A 20,257-nucleotide genomic window follows, 5' to 3' on the forward strand; every position below is an offset into this window, starting at 1 on the left:
TGGAATCTACAACACGAGACAACTGAACCCACATCAGACAAAAACCGACCGCCAGGCCCACGACACAGCCTGACAGCTGCCCAAGGCCAGGTGCTGCCCAAGGCCAGGTGCTGGCGGTGAGAGGGGGAGGGTCTGACCGTCTGAGCACACGCGCAGAGCGACGGTCCCGAGAGGCCTGGTGCTCAGCGCAGAGTCCAGACCCCACTCTCAAAGACTAGGCCACAAAGTGAAACAGAAACGTGTGTGTGTATCAGTGAGTCAAGTGGCTGGACACCCAGGAGAAACAGCACAAAAGAGGAACCCTATGCCACAGGAAGACACGCACCGAAGACGCAAGGCCAGCGGCATTCCCCTGAGGTCTCTGGCCCCAGGCTGTGACCCATCCCTGAAGCCTGAGCAGCCCTGGGTCCCTGTGCTGGGCAGGAGCCGGTCAGGATGAGACTGCACACGGCGCCACTGGGCCCTGCACGGTCTGGCCCCGTAAGGCGGGACCACATCCTGCACAGCCAGGAGGGCCCGCCGACAGCAAGGCAGGCGGAACCAAGGTCGGCGTGGGCTCCAAAAGGCACCGCATCTGCCAGCATCCTGGTGCCAGACCTCCCACTCTCCACGAGAAGCCCCTGCCGGGACAGCACCCTCAGCCCAGCTGTTCTCCAGTGATTGAGATCTGCCTGCTGGGGCATGAAGCTAAGGGGGAGATGGGGAGGAGACGCAAGTCCTCTGGCACACCCTACTCTCCCCTAGCACCCAGCACCCGGACCTTCTCTAGCTTCTCACTGCCCTAGCAACCAGAACAGAAAATGCAGGAACGCTGCCATCCTGCATAAATGTCCACCAGCAACTTAAAATATGGTGCGTTCAGGCCCTTTACACAGATCTGGGGATGTAAATGCCACCTGTCTTCGAGCCAGTTCCCTCGTTTTGTCTTCCGTCTTTGTGACTGCTTGCGTCGCGGCCCACCTGCCTTCTCTGTGCATGGAATTTTGTACGCAAGAAGATTTGAGTGGGTTTCCATTTCCTTCTCCAACATATATTCCAGATCCCTGGACTGAACTGGCATCTGCTACACTGTCAGGCGGGTATTTTACCACTCAGCACTTGGTGCACGCATGCTCAGTTGCCTCAGCCATGTCAGAGTCTTCGATCGTAGGACTCCTGCCAGGCAAGAATACTGGAGTGGGTTGCCATGCCCTCCTCCATGCCATCTTCCCCACCCAGGGATCGAACCTGCATCTCTCGTATCTCCTATATTGGCAGGTGTGATTTTTACTAATAGTGCCACCTGGGAACCGCCCCCCCACCCCCGACCCACCAGGCAAACCCCAAAACACACGTTCCAGGAGACAAGAAGACCCTGCCATTTGTGACAGCCTGGACTGTCCTGGAGGGCATCGTGCTACGTGAAGTAAGACAGGGAAGACCAACGCTGCAGGACGTCACACACATGCGGCTCTCAGGGCAAAAGTTAGACAAATGGAGATGGAGTGGAAACATGGTGGTCAGGAACACAGTGCTAAAAGATAGGGACAGCGGGTGAAAGGTTACAGACTCTCACCTGTAGGACGAGCACGTACTTAATGTGAGACACAGTGACTGAGAGCACCGCAGCGCGCCCCGGAAGCTGCCGTGGAGCCGGCGGACGCTGCACACGGACACCAGCACGGGCAGCGCCGAAAGCGGACTGCTCGCGCTCTCTACAGTCAGCGGCAGCAAGACCGGGGTGGCTCAGATCATGAACTCCTTATTGCCAAATTCAGACTGAAATTGGAGAAAGTAGGGAAAACCACTAGACCATTCAGGTATGACCTAAATCAAATCCCTCACAATTATACAGTGGAAGCGACAAACAGATTCAAGGGATCAGACCTGATAGACAGAGTGCCTGAAGACTATGGACGGAGGTTTGTGACACTGTACAGGAGGCAGTGATCAAGACCATCCCCAAGAAAAAGAAATGCGAAAAGGTAAAATGGTTGTCTGAGGACTTACAAATAGCTGAGAAAAGAAGAGAAGCTAAAGGCAAAGGAGAAAATGAAAGATATACCCATCTGAATGCAGAGTTCCAAAGAATAGCAAGGAGAGATAAGAAAGGCTTCCTCAGTGATCAGTGCAAAGAAATAGAGGAAAACAACAGAATGGGAAAGACTATTGAGATTTGTTCAAGAAAATTAGAGACACCAAGGGAACATTTCATGCAAAGATGGGCTCAATAAAGGACAGATGGTAAGGACCTAACAGAAGCAGAAGATATTAAGAAGAAGGGGTAAGAATACACAGGAAAACTGTACAAAAAAGGTCTTAATGACCCAGATAACCACGATGGTGGGGTAACTCACCTCGAGCCAGACGTCCTGGAATGTGAAGTCAAGTGGGCCTTAGGAAGCATCACTATGAACAAAGCTAGTGGAGGTGATGGAATTCCAGTTGAGCTATTTCAAACCCTAAAAGATGAAGCTGTGAAAGTGCTGCATTCAATATGCCAGCACATTTGGAAAACTCAGCAGTGGCCGCAGGACTGGAAAAGGTCAGTTTTCATTCCAATCCCAAAGAAAGGCAATGCCAAAGGATGCTCAAACTACCGCACAATTGCACTCATCTCACATGCTAGTAAAGTAATGCTCAAAATTCTCCAAGCAAGGCTTCAGCAATACGTGAACCATGAACTTCCAGATGTTCAAGCTGGATTTAGAAAAGGCAGAGGAACCAGAGACCAAATTGCGAACATGTTGGATCATGGAAGAAAAAGAATTCCAGAAAACCATCTACTTCTGCTTCACTGACTACCCTAAAGTTTTTTTTTACTGTGGAGATCACTACAAACTGTGGAAAATTCTTAAAGAGATGGGAATACCAGATCACCTGACCTGCCTCTTGAGAAATCTGTATGCAGGTCAAAAAGGAACAGCTAGAACTGGACATTGAACAATAGACTGGTTCCAAATTGGGAAAGGAGAACGTCAAGGCTGTATATTGTCGCCCTGCTTATTTAACTTACACACAGAGTACATCGTGAAAAATGCCAGGCTGGATGAATCACAAGCTGGAACCCAGGCTGTCGGCAGAAATATCAATAATTTGATATTATGCAGATGATACCACCCTAATGGCAGAAAGTGAAGAGGAACTAAAGAGTCTCTTGATGAAAGTGAAACAGGAGAGTGAAAAACCAGCTTAAAGCTCAACATCAAAAAAATAAGATCATGGCTTTCCCATCCCATTACCTCAGGGCAAACAGATGGGGAAAAAGTGGAAATGGTGACAGACTTTACTTTCCTCTCTCCAAAAATCACTCCAGATTGAGACTGTAATCAGGAAATTAAGACACTTTGCTCCTTGACAGAAAAACTATAACAAACCTAGACAGCCTATTAAAAGGCAGAGACATCACTTTGCCAACAAAGGTCTGTATACTCAAAGCTGTGATTTTTCCCGTAGGCACGGATGGATGTGGGAGTTGGACCATAAAGAAGGCTGAGCGCCAAAGAGCTGATGCTTTCTAACTGTGCTGGAGGGTCCCTGGGACAGCAGAGAGATCCTACTAGTCAATCCTAAAGGAGATCATTGTTTCCACATTCACGGGAAGGACTGATGCTGAAGCTGAACCTCCAATGATCCGGCCACCTGATGTGAAGAACTGACCCACTGGAAAAGACCCTGATGCTGGGAAATACCGAGGGCAGGAGAAGGGGACAACGGAGGATGAGGTGGTTGGATGGCATCACCGCCTCAGTGGACGTGAACTTGAGCACACCTCAGACGGTGACAGCCGGAAGCATGCCTGGCACGCTGTAGAACATGGTGTCACAAAGAGCTGGAGACAGTTCAGTGACCGAACAAACTGCGGTTGCCGAGTATACCTCAGCCAAGTTTTAAAACTGTACCACCACCTTGCATAGCCTTATGTATGTAAATATAATGCATGTGTATTACATCTGTGCCACAAAGATGCTAACAGGGAGGTAACTGCATTTCATGTACGGCAGCAGGGGTATTAACTGCCTGAAAAATTAGGAATACATTGTAATCCCAAGGGAAAAAAGAGAAAAAGAGAAAAAGAGAAGCTAAGAGATGTCAGTTAAAATGGAATGCTAAAAAAAATATTCAAAATAGCTCTCAGTTGTAAACAGTAGCGGTGTCCTTCAACAGAGATCAGCGCTTCAACAGGCAGGCCTGCTCTGCTGGCTTTGGTGTGTGTGCGTTTCAGCTATCACGGGTCATGGTGTGAGTGTGTGTGAGTTCCCTGCAACCCACATGCCCAGCGGGACAGGGTCAGCAGACAGGTGATGGAGTCAGGAGGTGGGCCCTCAGGAAGAGGAGCAGTGCTGCTGCAGGGGCCCACGAGCTCCTTCACCCTCCCAGCACGTGAAGACGCGGCGAGGGGGCACGGGCCCTCACTGGACCCTGACCGTGCCGGCACGCTGATCTCGGACCCCCGGCCTCCAGAACTGCAACAGTAAACACGCCTGTTGTTTTTAACTCCCCTGGTCTGTGCTGTTTTGTTACAGCATCCGAAACAGGCTGAGAAACCACGTACAGTGAGATGCATCGTGGGCATATCCGAGCCCGTGGTTCTGGGGACCGGGACCTCCTCTGGAGAAACCACGTCTGCTGACGCAGCGACAGACCTTGAGAGGGGCTCTTCCTGGGTTAATGGGAGGGTCTCACAGGAGAGCCTCACAGGAGCCGGAAGGGAGAGAGGCGGAGGTGGAGGGTGCTGCTCCCTGAAGCCGCGAGGGGCCCGCAGCCCCAGGGAGCCATGCCTGCCCACACCTGGTTTGGGGCTCCCAGCCTGCAAACCGTGGGGACGCCAGCGTCCGTTGTTTCTAGCCATCCTGTCGGGGTCATGCTCCAGCAGCCACGGGAAACAAAGCCCAGGGTTCTGCTAACAGCCACTGAGCCCCCGCGACACGGTTCAGATTCCATCCTCGCGACCCAGGCCGCAGGAAGCACAGCCAGCTCTCCAGACCAGCCCACACACAGCACACGGGCGCGGGCAGGACCGACCGTCTGGAGCTCTTCTCATGCCTGTCAGTGGCTGGCCACCCAGCGGTGCCGTGTTGCCTCCTCGTCTCCCCGTGCTAAATCCTCAAGAGATCTGACGAAAACTGATGGAGAGGAAACTGGCCAAAAAGACAGGCGCACAGCCAAGCAAACGGAGAGCGGCACCTCTGGGGCGAGAGTGAAATCTGGCTTCTCAGCCCTCACCACGTTCAGGGCCCAGCAAATTCACCCCGATCCTCCCGCAGACGGAGAATCCAGACCGGTCCCGAAGCCTCCACGCCTCCCGGCCCGGCCCCCGCCTGCCGTGGCTCGCCCGGCTAACAGGCTGACTGGTCTCTCCTCTTCCCCCGTCTCCTCTTTCAGGACATTCGCAGCGGTTCAGTCACAGGTCACGCCAGTCCTCCGGTCAAAACCCCATGGCGGCTGCCCGCCTCGGCCAGAATGAAAGCGGGGTCCCACCCTGTGCCCCGAGCCCCGCACGAGGCGGCCGGCCCTCCCTTCCCACCCAGCTCCGCCCTGCTGGTCCCAGCACCAGGCGCTGGCCTGCAGCCTTCCTCTGCAGGGACCAGCCCCTCCCTCGGGTGGCTGCTGCCTCCCCTCCCCCAGGTCTCTGCTTCCTCTGCTGAGGCTCTCCGGGCTCCACCACGGACACTGCAAGCCCCTCACTTCCTGTCCCCATTCCCAGGCTTATTTCTCTCCTTAGTCCCACCGTCTCATATCCTGTTTATCTCATGGGTTTACTTGATTCAGTGGAATGTGGACGGTGGGCCGGCTGGGATGTCTGCCGTTTGTTTAAAGCCGTATCCCCAGCAACTAGCAAGAGTCTGTCATGCAGATCCTCCCAGCCATCTGCTGAATGAGCGATCAGGCAGGACAGGCCTACCTTAGCATCACAAGCAGGATTTCAGGGGCATACTGCTCAGCTTCGGAACCAAAAGGCAAGCCTACTTCACCCTGGCCGCGCTCATCTCCACGCCCCCAGAGCCCGGCCCGCCACCCGAGAGAGAGCAGACGCTGAGAGGCCTCAGGCCCCCACAGGCGAGGCCCCGCCTGCCGCGCGACGGAAGGAGCCAGGCCGGCACCAGACCATGCTCGAGCTCACGGCACTTACCCCATTCCCTGCTTGAAAGCTTCAATCAGCTCATTCTTTTTGTTCTGATCTTCTACCCAGTACACACTTGGAATTACAAACTCTGATATCACGCGGCATTCTGGACAAGACCTGCAACAAGCAGCGGGTTAGGAAGGGAGAGACTCAGTCACACACCCCATGCCCACTCCCCACTACACCTCGTGCTCAAGTGTGTGACCAGCCCAGTGCCTCTCACCCCTGAATTCTAAAAGGTACAAACACAATCCTCTAAGCCTAATCTACAGTTAAAACATGTTCAACAGTAAAGAGACAACCTAATTTTAAAATGGGGAAAGGATTTGAGTAGGCATTTCTCCACAATGGCCAACAAGCACACGATGTTTAATACCATTAGTTATCAGGGAAATGCAAATTAAAACCATACTAAGGTATCACTTCACACTTGCTAGGATGGCTAACATCAGAAATCAAGACAATTTCAAAATTAGTGTTGGCAAGAATGTGGAGAAACTGGAATCCTCCTACGTTGCTGAAAGTGAAAAGCCAAAGTGAAAGTCGCTCAGTCATGTCTGACTCTTTGTGACCCCGTGGACTATACAGTCCATGGAATTCTCGAGGCCAGAATACTGGACTGGGCAGCCTTTCCCTCTCCAGAGCATCTTCCAAACCCAGGGATTGAACCCAGGTCTCCCAGATTGCAGGCAGACTCTTTACCAGCTGAGCCACAAGGCAAGCCCAAGAACACTGGGGTGGGTAGCCTATCCCTTCTCTAGCGGATCTTCCCGACCCAGGGATTGAACCGGGGTCTCCCACATTGCAGGCGATTCTTCACCCACTGAGCTATCCGGGAAGCCCCTGGGGGTATAGAATGGTTCACCCATTTTTTTTAACAGACTAAGCGCTTCGGGGCGTCTTTATCTGGCTGTGCTGGTCTTAGCTGCAGCGCACGGAGTCCAGTGGCGCACAGCATCGGGAGCCGCGGGGTGCTGGCTTGGCTGCTCCAAGGCATATGGGATCTCAGCTCCCTGACGAAGGACTGAACCCACGTCCCTTGCGTCACAAGGTGGGTTGTTCACCACTGGACCACCAGGGACATCCCTGGTTCAGCCACTTTGGACAGCAGTCTGGCAGGTTCTCAAAATGTTAGACACAGAGTTCCCATATGCTCAGCAACTGCGCTCCTAAGTGTATACCCAGAAGTACTGAAAGCAGGCAGGCAAACAAATACAATGACTATTCACAAGCACAAATAGCCAAAAGATGTAAATAGCCAAAAAGCCACTGTAATAGCCAACAGATAAAAACAACCCGGAAGCTCATCAACCGGTGAACACATAAACAAAACGTGGCCTCGGCACAGGATGGAACATTACTCGGTCACTGAAAGGGAACAGCATGTTGGCTCATGCCACAACGAGGGTGAACTCTGACAACACGCTGAGTTGAGGAGCCAGACAGAAAGGCCTGCTATGGCAGGGTCCGCTTCATGTGGCCAGAACAGGCAACGTCAGAGCAACACTGATTTACTGACTAAACCACCCTTGGCTATTCACTGAAGCACTGATGCTGAAGCTGATGCTCCAATACTTCGATCACCTGATGAATGGACTCACTGGGAAAGACCCTGATGCTGGGAAAGACTGAAGGCAGGAGAAGGGGACAACAGAAGACGAGATGGTTGGATGGCATCACCGACTCAAAGGACATGAGTCTGACAAGTTCTGCGAGATGCTGAACGCCAGGGAGGCCTGGCGTGCTGCAGTCTGCGGGGTCGCAAAGAGGCGGACGCGCCTAAGTGCCTGAACGACAGCAAAGCAGTCGCCAGGGGCTGGGAGGAGGGAACAGGCAGTGACTCAAGGCAGGGTGTTTTCTTTTTAAGATGATGAAAATGTTCTAAAATTAGCCTATATGACAGCCGCACTACTCTGAACATAATACAAGTCCTCTGAGCTGTACATTTCATCTCAATAAAGCTGTTACCTCACCACACAAGTGTGTGACTTTAGGCCAGTCACCTGACCTCACCAGGCCTGAGTTTCCCTACACAAAGTGAGGGTGATGATCACGGGGTCACTGAGAGAATGATGACGTAACGAGTGGGAAGTTTCTCACGCTGCACAACGTGTGGCGGCTTCTCCCTGTGGGCGAGCTTTGCTCCCTCCCGTTGAGGAGCTGAAGACTCCTGTGTTCCTATGTGTGGGGTCGCGCTCAGTAGAGCTGGGGCCAAGCCCTGTGCTCACTGAGGACACCCAGTGTCAGATGCCACGTGGAATGGGCTTCGTGCCCCACTTCCCTCAGGCTTCAAGTGGCCCCTATATGACAGATGAAGATAAAGACAGGCAGCTGTTCTAAGGGCAGACCGCCAGTCATGTGAGCACCAGAGCCCAGTGGGCCCTCTCGCACAGGGGTGCCTGCTGAGGTCCCCCCAGCACCGCAGACGCCTGCAGGAACTGACACCCACATTTAAAAGGAGAAGGCATCAGGGCTCGGGGTGGGGGGGGTGGTCTGCAACTTGCTCAAGGCCCTGCAGCCCAGAAGACGAGGAAGGCTTCAGAGCGGACGGAGGAAGGTCCCGGGTCGAGCCTCCTCCTAGCGTCTACAGCTCAGGCCCCAGCCGCACTTACTTGATGATGGGGTTTTCAAACTGCTTGGCACACCGCCACTGCCGGATGCAGGACAGGCAGTACGTGTGGTTGCAGCTGGAGAGGATCCCGAACCTCCGCTCCGAGGCCGACGCCTTCTCCAGGATCACCTCCATGCAGATGCTGCAGGCCTTGTCCTGGCTCGCCTGGAGGGCGAAGGCCTTCTCCATCTCGAGTTCGAATGCTGACATGCAGACCTGACGTACGGGGGGGCGCGGGGGGGGGGAGCCTGAGGCCTGGGAGCAGCTGGCGCCCACGCGGCCCAGCTCGGGCAGGAGGGCCGGGGACCCAGGCTGCCGAGGCAGGGCCTGCGTCCGGGACACAGCGCGTGCTCAGGCCGCCACCGGCTCGGCCCTCTGCCCTCCAGCACCGCTCCTGGGTCGCCTCCAATTTAAACCCGAGATCAGAGGCCCAAGGAAGTTACAGGGCTGATGTGGGGTCACAGAGGTTGCCAGGACTGGGACCCTGGTGTCCTGGCCCCTTGGGCTCTGCCCTGCCCCACACCAATACCAGACACGGTGAACAATTCTTAACCTAAAACATTGGGCTGACAGGCCAGGGTCGGAGGTCGGCAGCATCACTTCCTCCCAGGACACGCCCCTCCACTCAGGAAGCAGGTGGACATGTCCCGGTGCAGCACCACGTACCGGGCACTGGCGTCAACGTGAAGGCTACGCAGACCCAGGCCCTGGCACGGTGGACACACACGAGCGGAACCCACAGGCACACGGGACACTGCATCCCCGGGGGAGGGCAGCTCTCGTCGGCGCTCACCGCCACACCCCCTGGAGACGGCGGAGGGCGCAGCCCCCCCTCACCCGCTGGAGATGTGGGGGGAGGGGAGCAGCCCCCTCCACAGCCTGTGCTGAGCGGAGGCCGCCAGAAGACGCTGGAGCCCGCGGCCCTGCCAGTCCGTCCAGCAGCGGGCGCCTCCCTCTCGCCGGGGCTCAGCCTGGCTGGCCAGGCCCAGGCTGCAGGCGCTACTGGCAGCAAGACGCGGACAGAGCTGCCAAGCGTTTCGTCACCTAGTGCACCCCCCCCCTCGCCCCGGCAACCGCTCCTTCAGACACGTTCACGTCAAGCTGGGCGCTGTACCTTCTCGTGAGCTTTCCTCTGCTCGGGGTCGAAGGGGTGCAGGACGCGTAACCTACAGATCTCGCACACCTCCCCGTGCAGGTAGGCACACGCGTCCCCAAAGCGGCACTCCCCAGCAGCCGCGTAGGGGCACAGCTGCTGCCCGCCGCCGTACGAGCTGCTGGCCTCCAGGTCGTCCAGGCCGCTCCGGATGGCGTCCAGGTAGGAGTGTGGCCTCAGCTCGGGGCCGCTCTGCGCGTCGCTGCAGCCCCCAGGACCACTCCCCATGCCGGGGCAGGTCTTGTCTTCAGCCATGCCGGAGAGATCTGAAGAGAAAAAGCACAGCGCACACACTCGTGAACCCCGGCCCCACCTTTCTGGGAAGCCATCGGTCAAAACCTGACAGATGAGCCCTGACTTTGGGAGTTTCACCCTTGGGAATGTATGGAAAAAAACAAAGGCCAGAGGGGAAAATGTTCAGAGTGATATTACTTAGAATTGTAATAAAACCCAAAAAGCCATAATTGGCAACACAGGGAAATAGCACAGCAGACGGTGATATATTTATATAAAAGAATGTGAAAGTTGCTTTTTAAAAACGGCAAGTATGGAAATGTCAACACATGGACCAGTTACACTCAAAAAAAAAGAAAGTTGAGCGGAATCCGGAATGATGTCAACAGAACCTCAGAGACTCCCTCTTCTCCAGTCGCTCTACGTGAGGAGACGGAAGATCCAGGGTAGATTCCTGCCCTTCAGCCACCACCCACCTCTCAGCCAGGAGCCGCCGCCGCCCTGGCACACGCTCCTAACCTCCTCAGAGCGGGCAGCTATGGGATGGACCTGTTTGCTTAGTACGGTCTCTGCCTATCTTATGCTGAACAATTTCCAGAAGTAGAAACTCCTTCACCTGGTGAGAACCAGCCAATAAAACAACTACTGTTTGTAGTCTCTGACCCAGGCAAACCCTGTTCCAGGGCACAGACCACTTCCCAAACCGCGGCGGGCTGTTCTGTTTCTGAAAGTGCAACTGGTTCGGCATTGAGGACTGAGACTGTGAACCAGCGGAGATGGGAAACAGTGAAACGCGCTTCATCAACACGCGGAGCTTTGTGATGAGCAGCCTGCAGCCTCTCAGAGCGGGGCCGGCACCCCACGCAGTGCCAGCCGCGTCCCTTCCCCACCACGGGCACGAGCCCAGACATGTGGCCCGAGCGCCCCGCAGCAGAGCAGGCTGCTCTCAGGGGGCTCTGGGTAGGTGCTGAGGGGCCCCCTGACAGGGAAGCCCAGGACATGAGGGTGCTGCTCAAAGGAGAGACAGGGCCCACTCACTTCGGTCTCTCAGTACCAACGTCCTCTTTTCACGTTTCCCAGGCTCGTGTAAGTTAGTCTTCACGATCGATGTGGTGAGCTCAGAAGCAGGGCGAGGACTGTGGAAAGCCGGGGAGGGCACCCCATGGGGCACAGTGCCCATGGCCCCACCAGCCGCAGCAGAGGGCCTTGTGTGATCATACCTGGACAAGACACACGCAGAGGATCAGGAGTCCCCCCCACATGCCTCACCCGCCCCAGGTCGCAAAGGCTCCGTCCGCTTCTGCTCCATCTGTGCACGTGGACGGGGAGACAATCTCCTGTACTTTAATCGATAAAACTCTTACCAATTGGAAAGAACTGCCTGGCAATTCAGAGTGGGTGGTACACTGCTGTCTATTACTTCCACTGAGTGCCCTGTGGAGCTCGAGTGGGACGGATGTGCTGCCCAGACCACGCAGAGCCCGACCCGCCAGGAGATGCTGGCTGTTCCCTAGACTCCTGGGGGCACCCGCTGGCGGGAGCAGAGCAGGGCGGGCCGAGTGCCCGCGTCCCGGGAACATAGGGAGGGATAGAGGGCGCTCCCAGTCCAGGAGGCAGAGCAGCTGCTCTCTGCGCGCCCAGGGAAAGGCACCTACGGACGGTGGATTCAAATGAAGACCACGCGCGCATAAATGCTGCTGCGTGCGCGCTCACCCGAAAAGCTGGACGCCACTTACGTCTCTAAAAGTAGCTAATGTGGAAGAGCTGAATGATGGGACGTCAACATCACGGAAGGTTATAAAACCACAGCACGCAACAGTGGCAGCACTGGGAAGAGCTTATGACGTGTTATTAAGAAAAGGCAAGACATAAACTCTTGGGTATACTGTGAATGCAAATTTATAGTTACAGACTCATAAGAACGGGCCTGAAAGTGACTTTGGAAAATTAAAGTTGTTTTTAGGGCACTAAGTTTGAGCCTTCTGAATTATTTTTGCACACTCCTTTTGAAGTTCTCCCCTCATCAAGACCCAAGGTTCAGATGAAGGATTTAGGGCCCCGCAAGCTCAGCGTAGCAGCCAGCACAGGCGCGGCTCTTGCCTGCAACGAGCCCCGTAGGCGCAGCAGCCCTTCTGGTAGTATTTGCAGATGGTGGATGGCTTGCTGTTCGCCAAGTCGTGTGAGAACAGGCACTGGCTTCCTTCCCGACACACACCGTGCATAAAATACCTGGAGAGAAAGCAGAGGCACAGGGCTTTTAGAGGCACACTTTACTTTCCACATCACCGTATTCTTGAACCGAGTATACACACACACACTCTCCACACACTATGTGTTAAGTGGGCACTGGAGATGCCCCCGTGTCCTTGACTCGAAGACACAGTGATTTTAGACACACCACAGCTATTTCCGTGGCAGTGTTTCCAGAAGAAAAGTGATCCCACATATTTCATCCTCTAAACATCCTCTTGATTTAAGAAACGTTCCCCGCGTAAAATGTGAGCCTCCTAACCGAGAAAGCACATGCTGAAGGCCTGCTCTGTCCTCACGGAGTTAAAGGGTCTGCTGTGCAGAAGTCAGAGACCTGGGCTTGAGCCCCAGCGGTGTCAGCCATCAGCGCCAAACCAGCTTTGGCGGGCCTTGCTACCTTCACCTGTGAAACAAAGCTGACACGACCTGCCCTACTAAACTGTGCGGAGAGCAGCGCCGAGACAGGCACAGAGAAGAGCATCCGCGGGCCGTCCCAGTCGGGCCTGAAGGAGCCACAGCGAGGCATCCTGGCTCCGTCCCGCCGGAGCAGGGAAGCGCTTTGGCATTAAGGGCAAACGCACTCTCAAACGGAGAGACTTTCGGTCTGCCCCAGTAACGTTCAGAAAAAGACAGAAAAGCTCCAAAACGAGCTAGATGACAGCAAATAACTTACTGGCAGTTAAAGTTTAACATTCTGTGAGGGAGGAGAATAAAATCTAAATGCTCAAAAACACAACGTTTGGCATTCAATCAAAAATCACTGGATATACCCAAAAGCAGGAAAATGTGACCCACAACCAGGCGAATAGTCCGTCAGTAACAGGGACGGCAGGCGGCAGACTCAGGAGACCGAGACTTTAATTACGGCCACCACAGGCCATGCTCAGCGTGCTGAAGGTTTTAAGAGAAGCACAAAAATAACACGAGGAGAAATGGACAGCACAACAAAGAACCGAATGAGCTTCCACAACATATGAGCCAAATGAGAAATGACGGTTACACCATGACGGCAAAATAGCACTACCTAAGACAATCTCAGAAACCCTGAAGACAGAGCAACGGAAACTGTCCAAACTGAAGTACAAGAAGAGGAAAGAGATTTCTGCTTCCAGCCAGGAGGAGCATGGAACTTGTCCCTCCACTGTGAAACGCTAGGACACAGAACAAAACACATCAAACAACTGCTTTCACACGTGGACAAAAGGCAACACCAGACTGGACCGTGGAGGCAAACAAAGGCGCCAAGCCCGGCCTCCCGCCGCGAGGCCTAGCTGGGCCCGGAGCAGGGAGGGCGACCCCAAGCGGAGCCCCGCGGTCTTGCTGACACGAAGAGGCACAAACTGCAGTTCAAGGAGGCGGAGGGAGGCTCTTTTAAGAGCCAACAAATAGAATCGCACGTATACAGTGACTGACTTTTGATAAAGGTGTCAAGGTAATTCAACAAATGATGCTGGACCCAGGATACACACACACACACACACAAAAACCATTATGTCTGCTGATGGTACCCAATGTGAATGAAGTATACAACGAAACTGCCACGCATCCTAGGCAAAAACACTTAAACTCGAATCCAACAAAGCTGCGGATCTACACCTCAAAGAATAACATACCTAGGAATGAACCTACCTAGGGAGACAAAAGTACTCCAAAGACTGTAAGAAGACAAACAGACGGAAAAATATCCCATGTTTGTGGACTGAAGAAGCAATATTGTCAAAATGACTATACTCCCCAAGGCAATCTACAGATTCAATGCAATCCTTATCAAATTTCCAATGGCATTTTTCACAGAAATAGAACAAAAATCTCAAAATCTGTATGTAGACACAAAAGACCCGAGAGAGTCAAAGCAATCCTGAGAAAGAAAAACAGAGCTGGAGGAATCAGGTGCCCGGACTTCAGACTACACTACAAAGCTACAGTCATCAAAACAGTATGGTACTGGCACAAAACGAGAAATATACATCAATGGACCAGGACAGAACACCCAGAAAGAAGCCCACGCACCTACAGTCAACCGATCTATGACAAAGGACTAAGACCACACAATGCTGGAAAGACAGTCTCTTCAACAAATGGTGCTGGGAAAACTGGACAACCACACGCAAAAAAATGACCACAGGTCATTCTGTAACTCCATATAAGGTCAAACAGGATTAAAGACCTAAATGAGACCAGATACTGGAAAACTCCTAGAGGAAAACACAGGCAGAACACTCTGTTGCAATCAATCACAGCAACATCTTTTTCTCACCCATCTCCCAGAATAATCAAAATGAAAACAAAAATAGACAAGTGGGACCAACTCAAACTCAAAAGCTTTGCCACAGCAAAGGAAACTATAAGCAAAATGAAAACACAATTCACAGATTGGGAGAAATATCTGAAAATGATGCGATACACAAGGCATCAGTCACAATCAAAATGTGTACAAACAGTTCATGCTGCTTCAGAGTGTCAAAGCAATCAACTCACTCAACAAATGGGGAGAAGACCTAAACAGACATTTCTCCAAAGACACACAGACGGCCAACAGGCACATGAAAAGATGTTCAGTACCACTAATCATTCAAGAAATGCAAGTCAAAACTACAATGAGATCTCACATCCGCCAGAATGGCTATCATGAAAAAAAATCCACAAACAATAACTGCTGGAGAGGGTATGATGAGAAGGGCACCCTCCTACCCTGTTGGTGGGAATGTAGACTGGTACAGCCATTACAGAGAACAGTGCAAAGGTTCCTTAAAAAACTAAAAATAGAGCTACCATCTGACCCTGAAACCCCACTCCTGGGCATGCACCGACGGGTAAGAACATGACCCAAAAGGAACCGAGCACCCCAGCGTTCACTGCAGCACGGCTTACAGCAGCCAAGACAGGGGAGCCCCTGAATGCCCACCGGCAGGAGAAAGAAACGCGGCGCACGCAGACCAAGGGCTGTGGCTCAGCCACGAAGGAGGACAGGACGCAATTTACAGCAGCCGTGGATGGGCCCGGGGCATCCTACTGAGTGCAGTCGTCAGACAGAGGAGGAGAAACACCACGCGACAGCCCTTATATGTGGAATCTAAGAAGAAATTATACAAATGAACTTATAAAACAGAAACTCACAGACTTAGAAAATGAACTTACGGTTGCTGAGGGGAAGGAGCAGTCAGGGAGTTTGGGATAGCCGTGTACACACTGCTGCGTCTTAAATGGATAACCAACAGGGACCTACTGGATAGTGCACGGAACTCTTCAATGCTATGTGACAGCCTGGATAGGAGCGGGGCTTGGGGGAGAAGGGATCCACATATATGCATGACTGATCCCTTCCCTGTCCAGCTGAAACTGTTACAGCTCTGTTAATCGGTTATACCAAGACACAAAATAAAAAGTTCAAGAAAACCCAAAGCTGCAGATCTTTGAGTTTATAGGAAATTCAGGAGGACTGGGAACAAACTAAAAGACTTCATGATAAAGCAACCAGATAAATACAGAAGAAGAGGCGGTATGTGGGGCAGGTCTCTTTACCAAGCAAGTCTCATGGGAAAAGAGTAAGGGGAGAGGGCCTCGGTTTGGAAAACAGTTTGGCAGTTTCTTAAACATAAATTTACCACAGGACTCAGCAATTCCATTCCTAGGTGTTGACCCTGTCTACCCAAGAAAGATGAAAACATGTTCAAATACTTGGACAGGAACATTCACAGCAACGTTATTCATAATAGTCAGAGTGAGAACTCTGACAATTCCATCAAGTGGTGAAGGGATAAACAAGCTGTAAAGCATCCGCACAGTGGGGTATTATCTGGCAATAAAAAGGGATAAGCAATGATGCGTGCTACAAGGGTGAGGGCGAACACATCACAGCAAGTGAAATAAGGCAGACACACAAGGCCACCCGCTGCATGAGGCCATTACATGTGGTGTAAAGGGGCGCATCCACAGGGACAGAACGGTCCTTCTACAGACTACTATACAGCTTATACAGCCTACATGCAGACACAGTCCCTATAAATGGCATGAAAATCACACTTCAATAAAGCTGTCAAAAGAAAACTTAAAAAGAAGTAGAGTGCACTAGCTTAGCAGACAGAATGTAAGGCATGCAATAGCCGATGCAGCATCTGGTCCTGGATTGTATTCTGGTTTGGACAAAGCAGCTCCAAAAACACCTGTGGCCCTGGAGAAGGAAATGGCAACCTGCTTCAGTATTCTTGCCCGGGAAATCCCATGGACAGAGGAGCCTGGTGGGCTCTAGTCCATGTGCTGCAGAACGCTCAGACGTGACTTAAGTGACTCAGCAACAAAGTGGAATAAAACAGTGAATACATTGTTTAATACAGTGCTCGGTGAAAACGGGAAAAAAAATCTGTGGGACAAATGAGGAAATCCAGGTACAGATGCATACAGACTAGAGATCAGATAATTCATTGACAGGGAAAACTGGAGCGTACTAACTGAAAAAAGTGTTTTACGGAACAGAACATACAGTAAAACGGTGCAGTCGCCACTATGTAAAACAGTACCGTGATCCCTCAAAAAATTAAAGGCAGCACTGCCATATGGCTCAGCAAGTCCCCTCCTGGGCATAGACACAGACGAACTGGAAACAAGGACTCAAGTATTTGTACACCCCGCGATTCACAGCAGAGAAAAGCTGAAACAATCCAAGTGCTCCTTCGTGGACGAATGGATGACACGTGTCTGCACACGCAAGGAAGGAAAGCCTGGCCGCTGCTGCAACACGCAAGGCCTTCAGACACAGGAAGACAAGCGCCACAGAGCCCGCCTCCACGAGGGGCTCAGCACAGTCAAACCCAGAGAAAAGGGGACGGCGCTGCCAGGGGCTGGGGAGGCAGACGCGGGAGTGAAGTGTCGAGAGGGCTTGGGGTTCGGGCTTCGCTTTGGGGTTGGGAGAGTCCTGGAGGTGGACGGGGGAGATGGGCGCACGGGCGCGCGAATGCGCCAGCCACAGCACTGAGACTCGGCTAAGACGGGCGAGTCTGTTACGGACATTTTACCACAGATTTAAATCATACCGTATGCGCTCTCACACACACGTGTCTGCATTTCAAAAAGGCAGAAAGGTATTTCTACCATGAATATACGCTACTTCTGTAAGAGTAAACGACGGTTATTCTAGTTTTTAAAAATTATAAAAAGTATCAAATACTGGGGAGAGTGTGTTTTTAAAAAAACAAACATAAACGCTCAGTATAATACCTATCTCACCCAACCCCCAAAGTTCACCTCTGATTCAGCTCAGTCCCTCAGTCGTGTCTGACTCTTTGTGACCCCATGGACGCAGCACGCCAGGCCTCCCTGTCCATCACCAACTCCCGCAGTTCACCCAAACTCATGTCCATCGAGTCGGTGATGCCATCCAGCCATCTCATCCTCTGTCATCCCCTTCTCCTCCTGCTTTCAATCTTCCCCAGCATCAGGGTCTTAGCCAATGAGTCAGTTCTTTGCATCAGGTGGCCAAAGTTTTTGAGTTTCAGCTTCAGCATCAGTTCTTCCAATGAATATTCAGGACTGATCTCCTTGGACTGGTTGGATCTCCTTGGACTGGTTGGATCTCCTTGCAGTCCAAGGGACTCTCAAGAGTCTTCTCCAACACCTCAGTTCAAAACCATCAATTCTTTGGCACTGCTTTCTTCATAGTCCGACACTCACATCCAAACATGACCAGTAGAAAAACCATAGCTTTTACTAGATGGACTTTCGTTGGCAAAGTAACGTCTTTGCTTTTTAATACGGTTGGTTACTTTACTTCCAAGCAGCAAGCGTGTTTTAATCGCATGGCTGCAGTCACTCACCTCTTTAAAAAGACTCAGCTCTTATTAAAGTTTAGTAAAAAAAAAACACTGACGATTAAGCTGACAGTTACAAGACGGACCCGTGCCTTACCACAACGCACGCACAGGGCTGAGGAGGCATAGGACTGAGGCGGGGAGGACCCAGGGGGCTGTGCGAAGCAGTGTGCAGAGCGCAGGGCTGCCATGGGCGGCAGAAGGCCCTGTCTCTTCGGAGAAGAGACAGGAAGGCAGAGAGGGGAGCCGCCTGAGGGCACAGCAGGCCTGCTGAGACGGACGGGAGTGTCACGGGCCAGACCGCGCCAGCTTTACTGACCAGTGTGCCCCCAGTAAGGGACAAGGGGCTGAAAGACATGACCCCTTCCCAGGCCTTTTCCAGAAGGGCTACGGAGCCGCAGGGGGGGCACAGACTAGAGGGGCTGGAGAAGTCGGTGAGGAACTCATCAGGAAGGTGCTCTGAAAGGGGCTTCATCTGTGAACCCACGTTTTAACTTAAGGCACAAAAGCAGACAGAGTGGAAGACTCCCAAGACCCACGCCAGCTCTCAACTTAGCAGCGTGGAGCACTGGGGTCACCCATTTCTCCCCTCCCCCGGAAGGCTGTGACAATGTATCTTTTTGAAAGAGCGATTCTTCTTAACTGTGGCAAAGAGGGCCTTCCCTCTCTGAACAAGTTTCCAGAAATACAACAGGAAGGAAAACTGCAACAGGTTCAAGAAGCAGCACCGTCAGTGAGACTCTGTCTAGCACTTTCGCTTCTCTATCTCACTTAATCCTGACACTACCCTGGAGTACCAGCTCCATACCCATGACGCAGACAGGAAAGCTGAGGCTCAGAGAGGTGGGAGGCTTAGAGAAGATCTAATTGCTGGGCAGGGGACCCCAGCTCTGGTCTCCCCAGGGAGCCCGGACCTCTTCTTCCCGAAACTGACTTTCCGGTCACTCTGCCTCTGGCCAAACCACAGCCTCTTCTGCAGCGCTGCGCCCCAGCTTTCACCGCACCCCACGGTGATGGCCCACCTTCCTCCACGGCCAGACGAGTCCTGGCGGGACCAGGAGACCATCCCACCCCCTCCACCCACCACGTGCTTTCCTGACAGCTCCACTGTGTGGTGCTTCCCAACGTGGGGGCCCTGACCCGAGAGAACCGCTACTCTCGGAAACATGCTTGGGGCCTTCTGGTCAACACCACACGCAAAAACAAACTCAAGATGGACTAAAGACCTAAATGTAAGACTGGAAACCGTAAGACTAGAGGAAAACACAGGCTGAACATTCCTTGACATAAACCATAGCAATATTTTTGGGGATCTGTCTCCTAAAGTAAAGGAAGCAAAAACAAACATAAACAAATGGGACCTAATTAAACATGAAGATTTGCACAGCAAAAGAAAACACCAACAGAATGGAAAGACAACCTATGGAATGGGAGAAAACATTTGAAACGATTTGACTGATAAGGGGTAAATTTCCAAAATATACACACAGTTCATACAACTCAGCATCAAACAAACATGATTTTAAAAAGACGGGCAGAAAACCTGAGTAGACATTTTTTCCAAACAGGACATGCAGATAACCAAGAGGCGTGTGAAAAGATGCTCAACATCACTACTCATTAGGGAAATCAAAACCACAAGATCACTTCACACCACTCAGAACAGCTATCATAAAAAAGGACACAAATAACAAATGCTGACAAGGATGTGGAGAAAAGGGAACGCTCCGGCACCGTTGCTAAGAATGTAAGTTGGTGCAGCCGGTGTGGTAAACAGCGTGGAGATTTCCCAACTAACTAGAAAGAGAACCAGCAATTCCGCCCCTGCTGCTGCCGCCGCTAGGTCGCTCAGTCATGCCCGACTCTTCGCTACCCACGGACTGCAGCCCACCAGGCTCCTCCATCCATGGGATTTTCCAGGCAAGAGGACTGGAGAGGAGTGCCACTGTCTTCTCCGAATTCCACTCCTGGGTATATTTAAATAAAAAGTTTTTTTTTTTATCCAGAACACTAATTTGAAAAGGTAAAGCAGCGCACGGGAGCAGCGCAGACGCCCGTCAGCAGACAGGCGGGGAAAGGCGTGGCTCACAGGCACAGCA

The 20,257-nt window shown here is 52.4% G+C and overlaps 1 protein-coding gene across 1 annotated transcript in view; it reads right to left on the reverse strand.

Annotated features, from left to right (window-relative positions):
- The window catches only part of MKRN2 (makorin ring finger protein 2), a 39,236-nt gene that overhangs the window by 6,467 nt on the left and 12,512 nt on the right, over window positions 1–20,257 (reverse strand). Inside the window, exons 2-6 of the mRNA XM_004018545.6 lie at window positions 12,205–12,333; window positions 11,143–11,324; window positions 9,832–10,136; window positions 8,719–8,933; window positions 6,113–6,223 (exon numbers count right to left, since the gene is read on the reverse strand). Of these exons, the coding sequence (XP_004018594.1) occupies window positions 6,113–6,223; window positions 8,719–8,933; window positions 9,832–10,136; window positions 11,143–11,324; window positions 12,205–12,333 (942 nt within the window). The remainder of the gene's footprint in view (window positions 1–6,112; window positions 6,224–8,718; window positions 8,934–9,831; window positions 10,137–11,142; window positions 11,325–12,204; window positions 12,334–20,257) is intronic.

This window comes from Ovis aries, chromosome 19 (assembly GCF_016772045.2).
Source record: "Ovis aries strain OAR_USU_Benz2616 breed Rambouillet chromosome 19, ARS-UI_Ramb_v3.0, whole genome shotgun sequence".
NCBI lineage: Eukaryota > Metazoa > Chordata > Mammalia > Artiodactyla > Bovidae > Ovis > Ovis aries.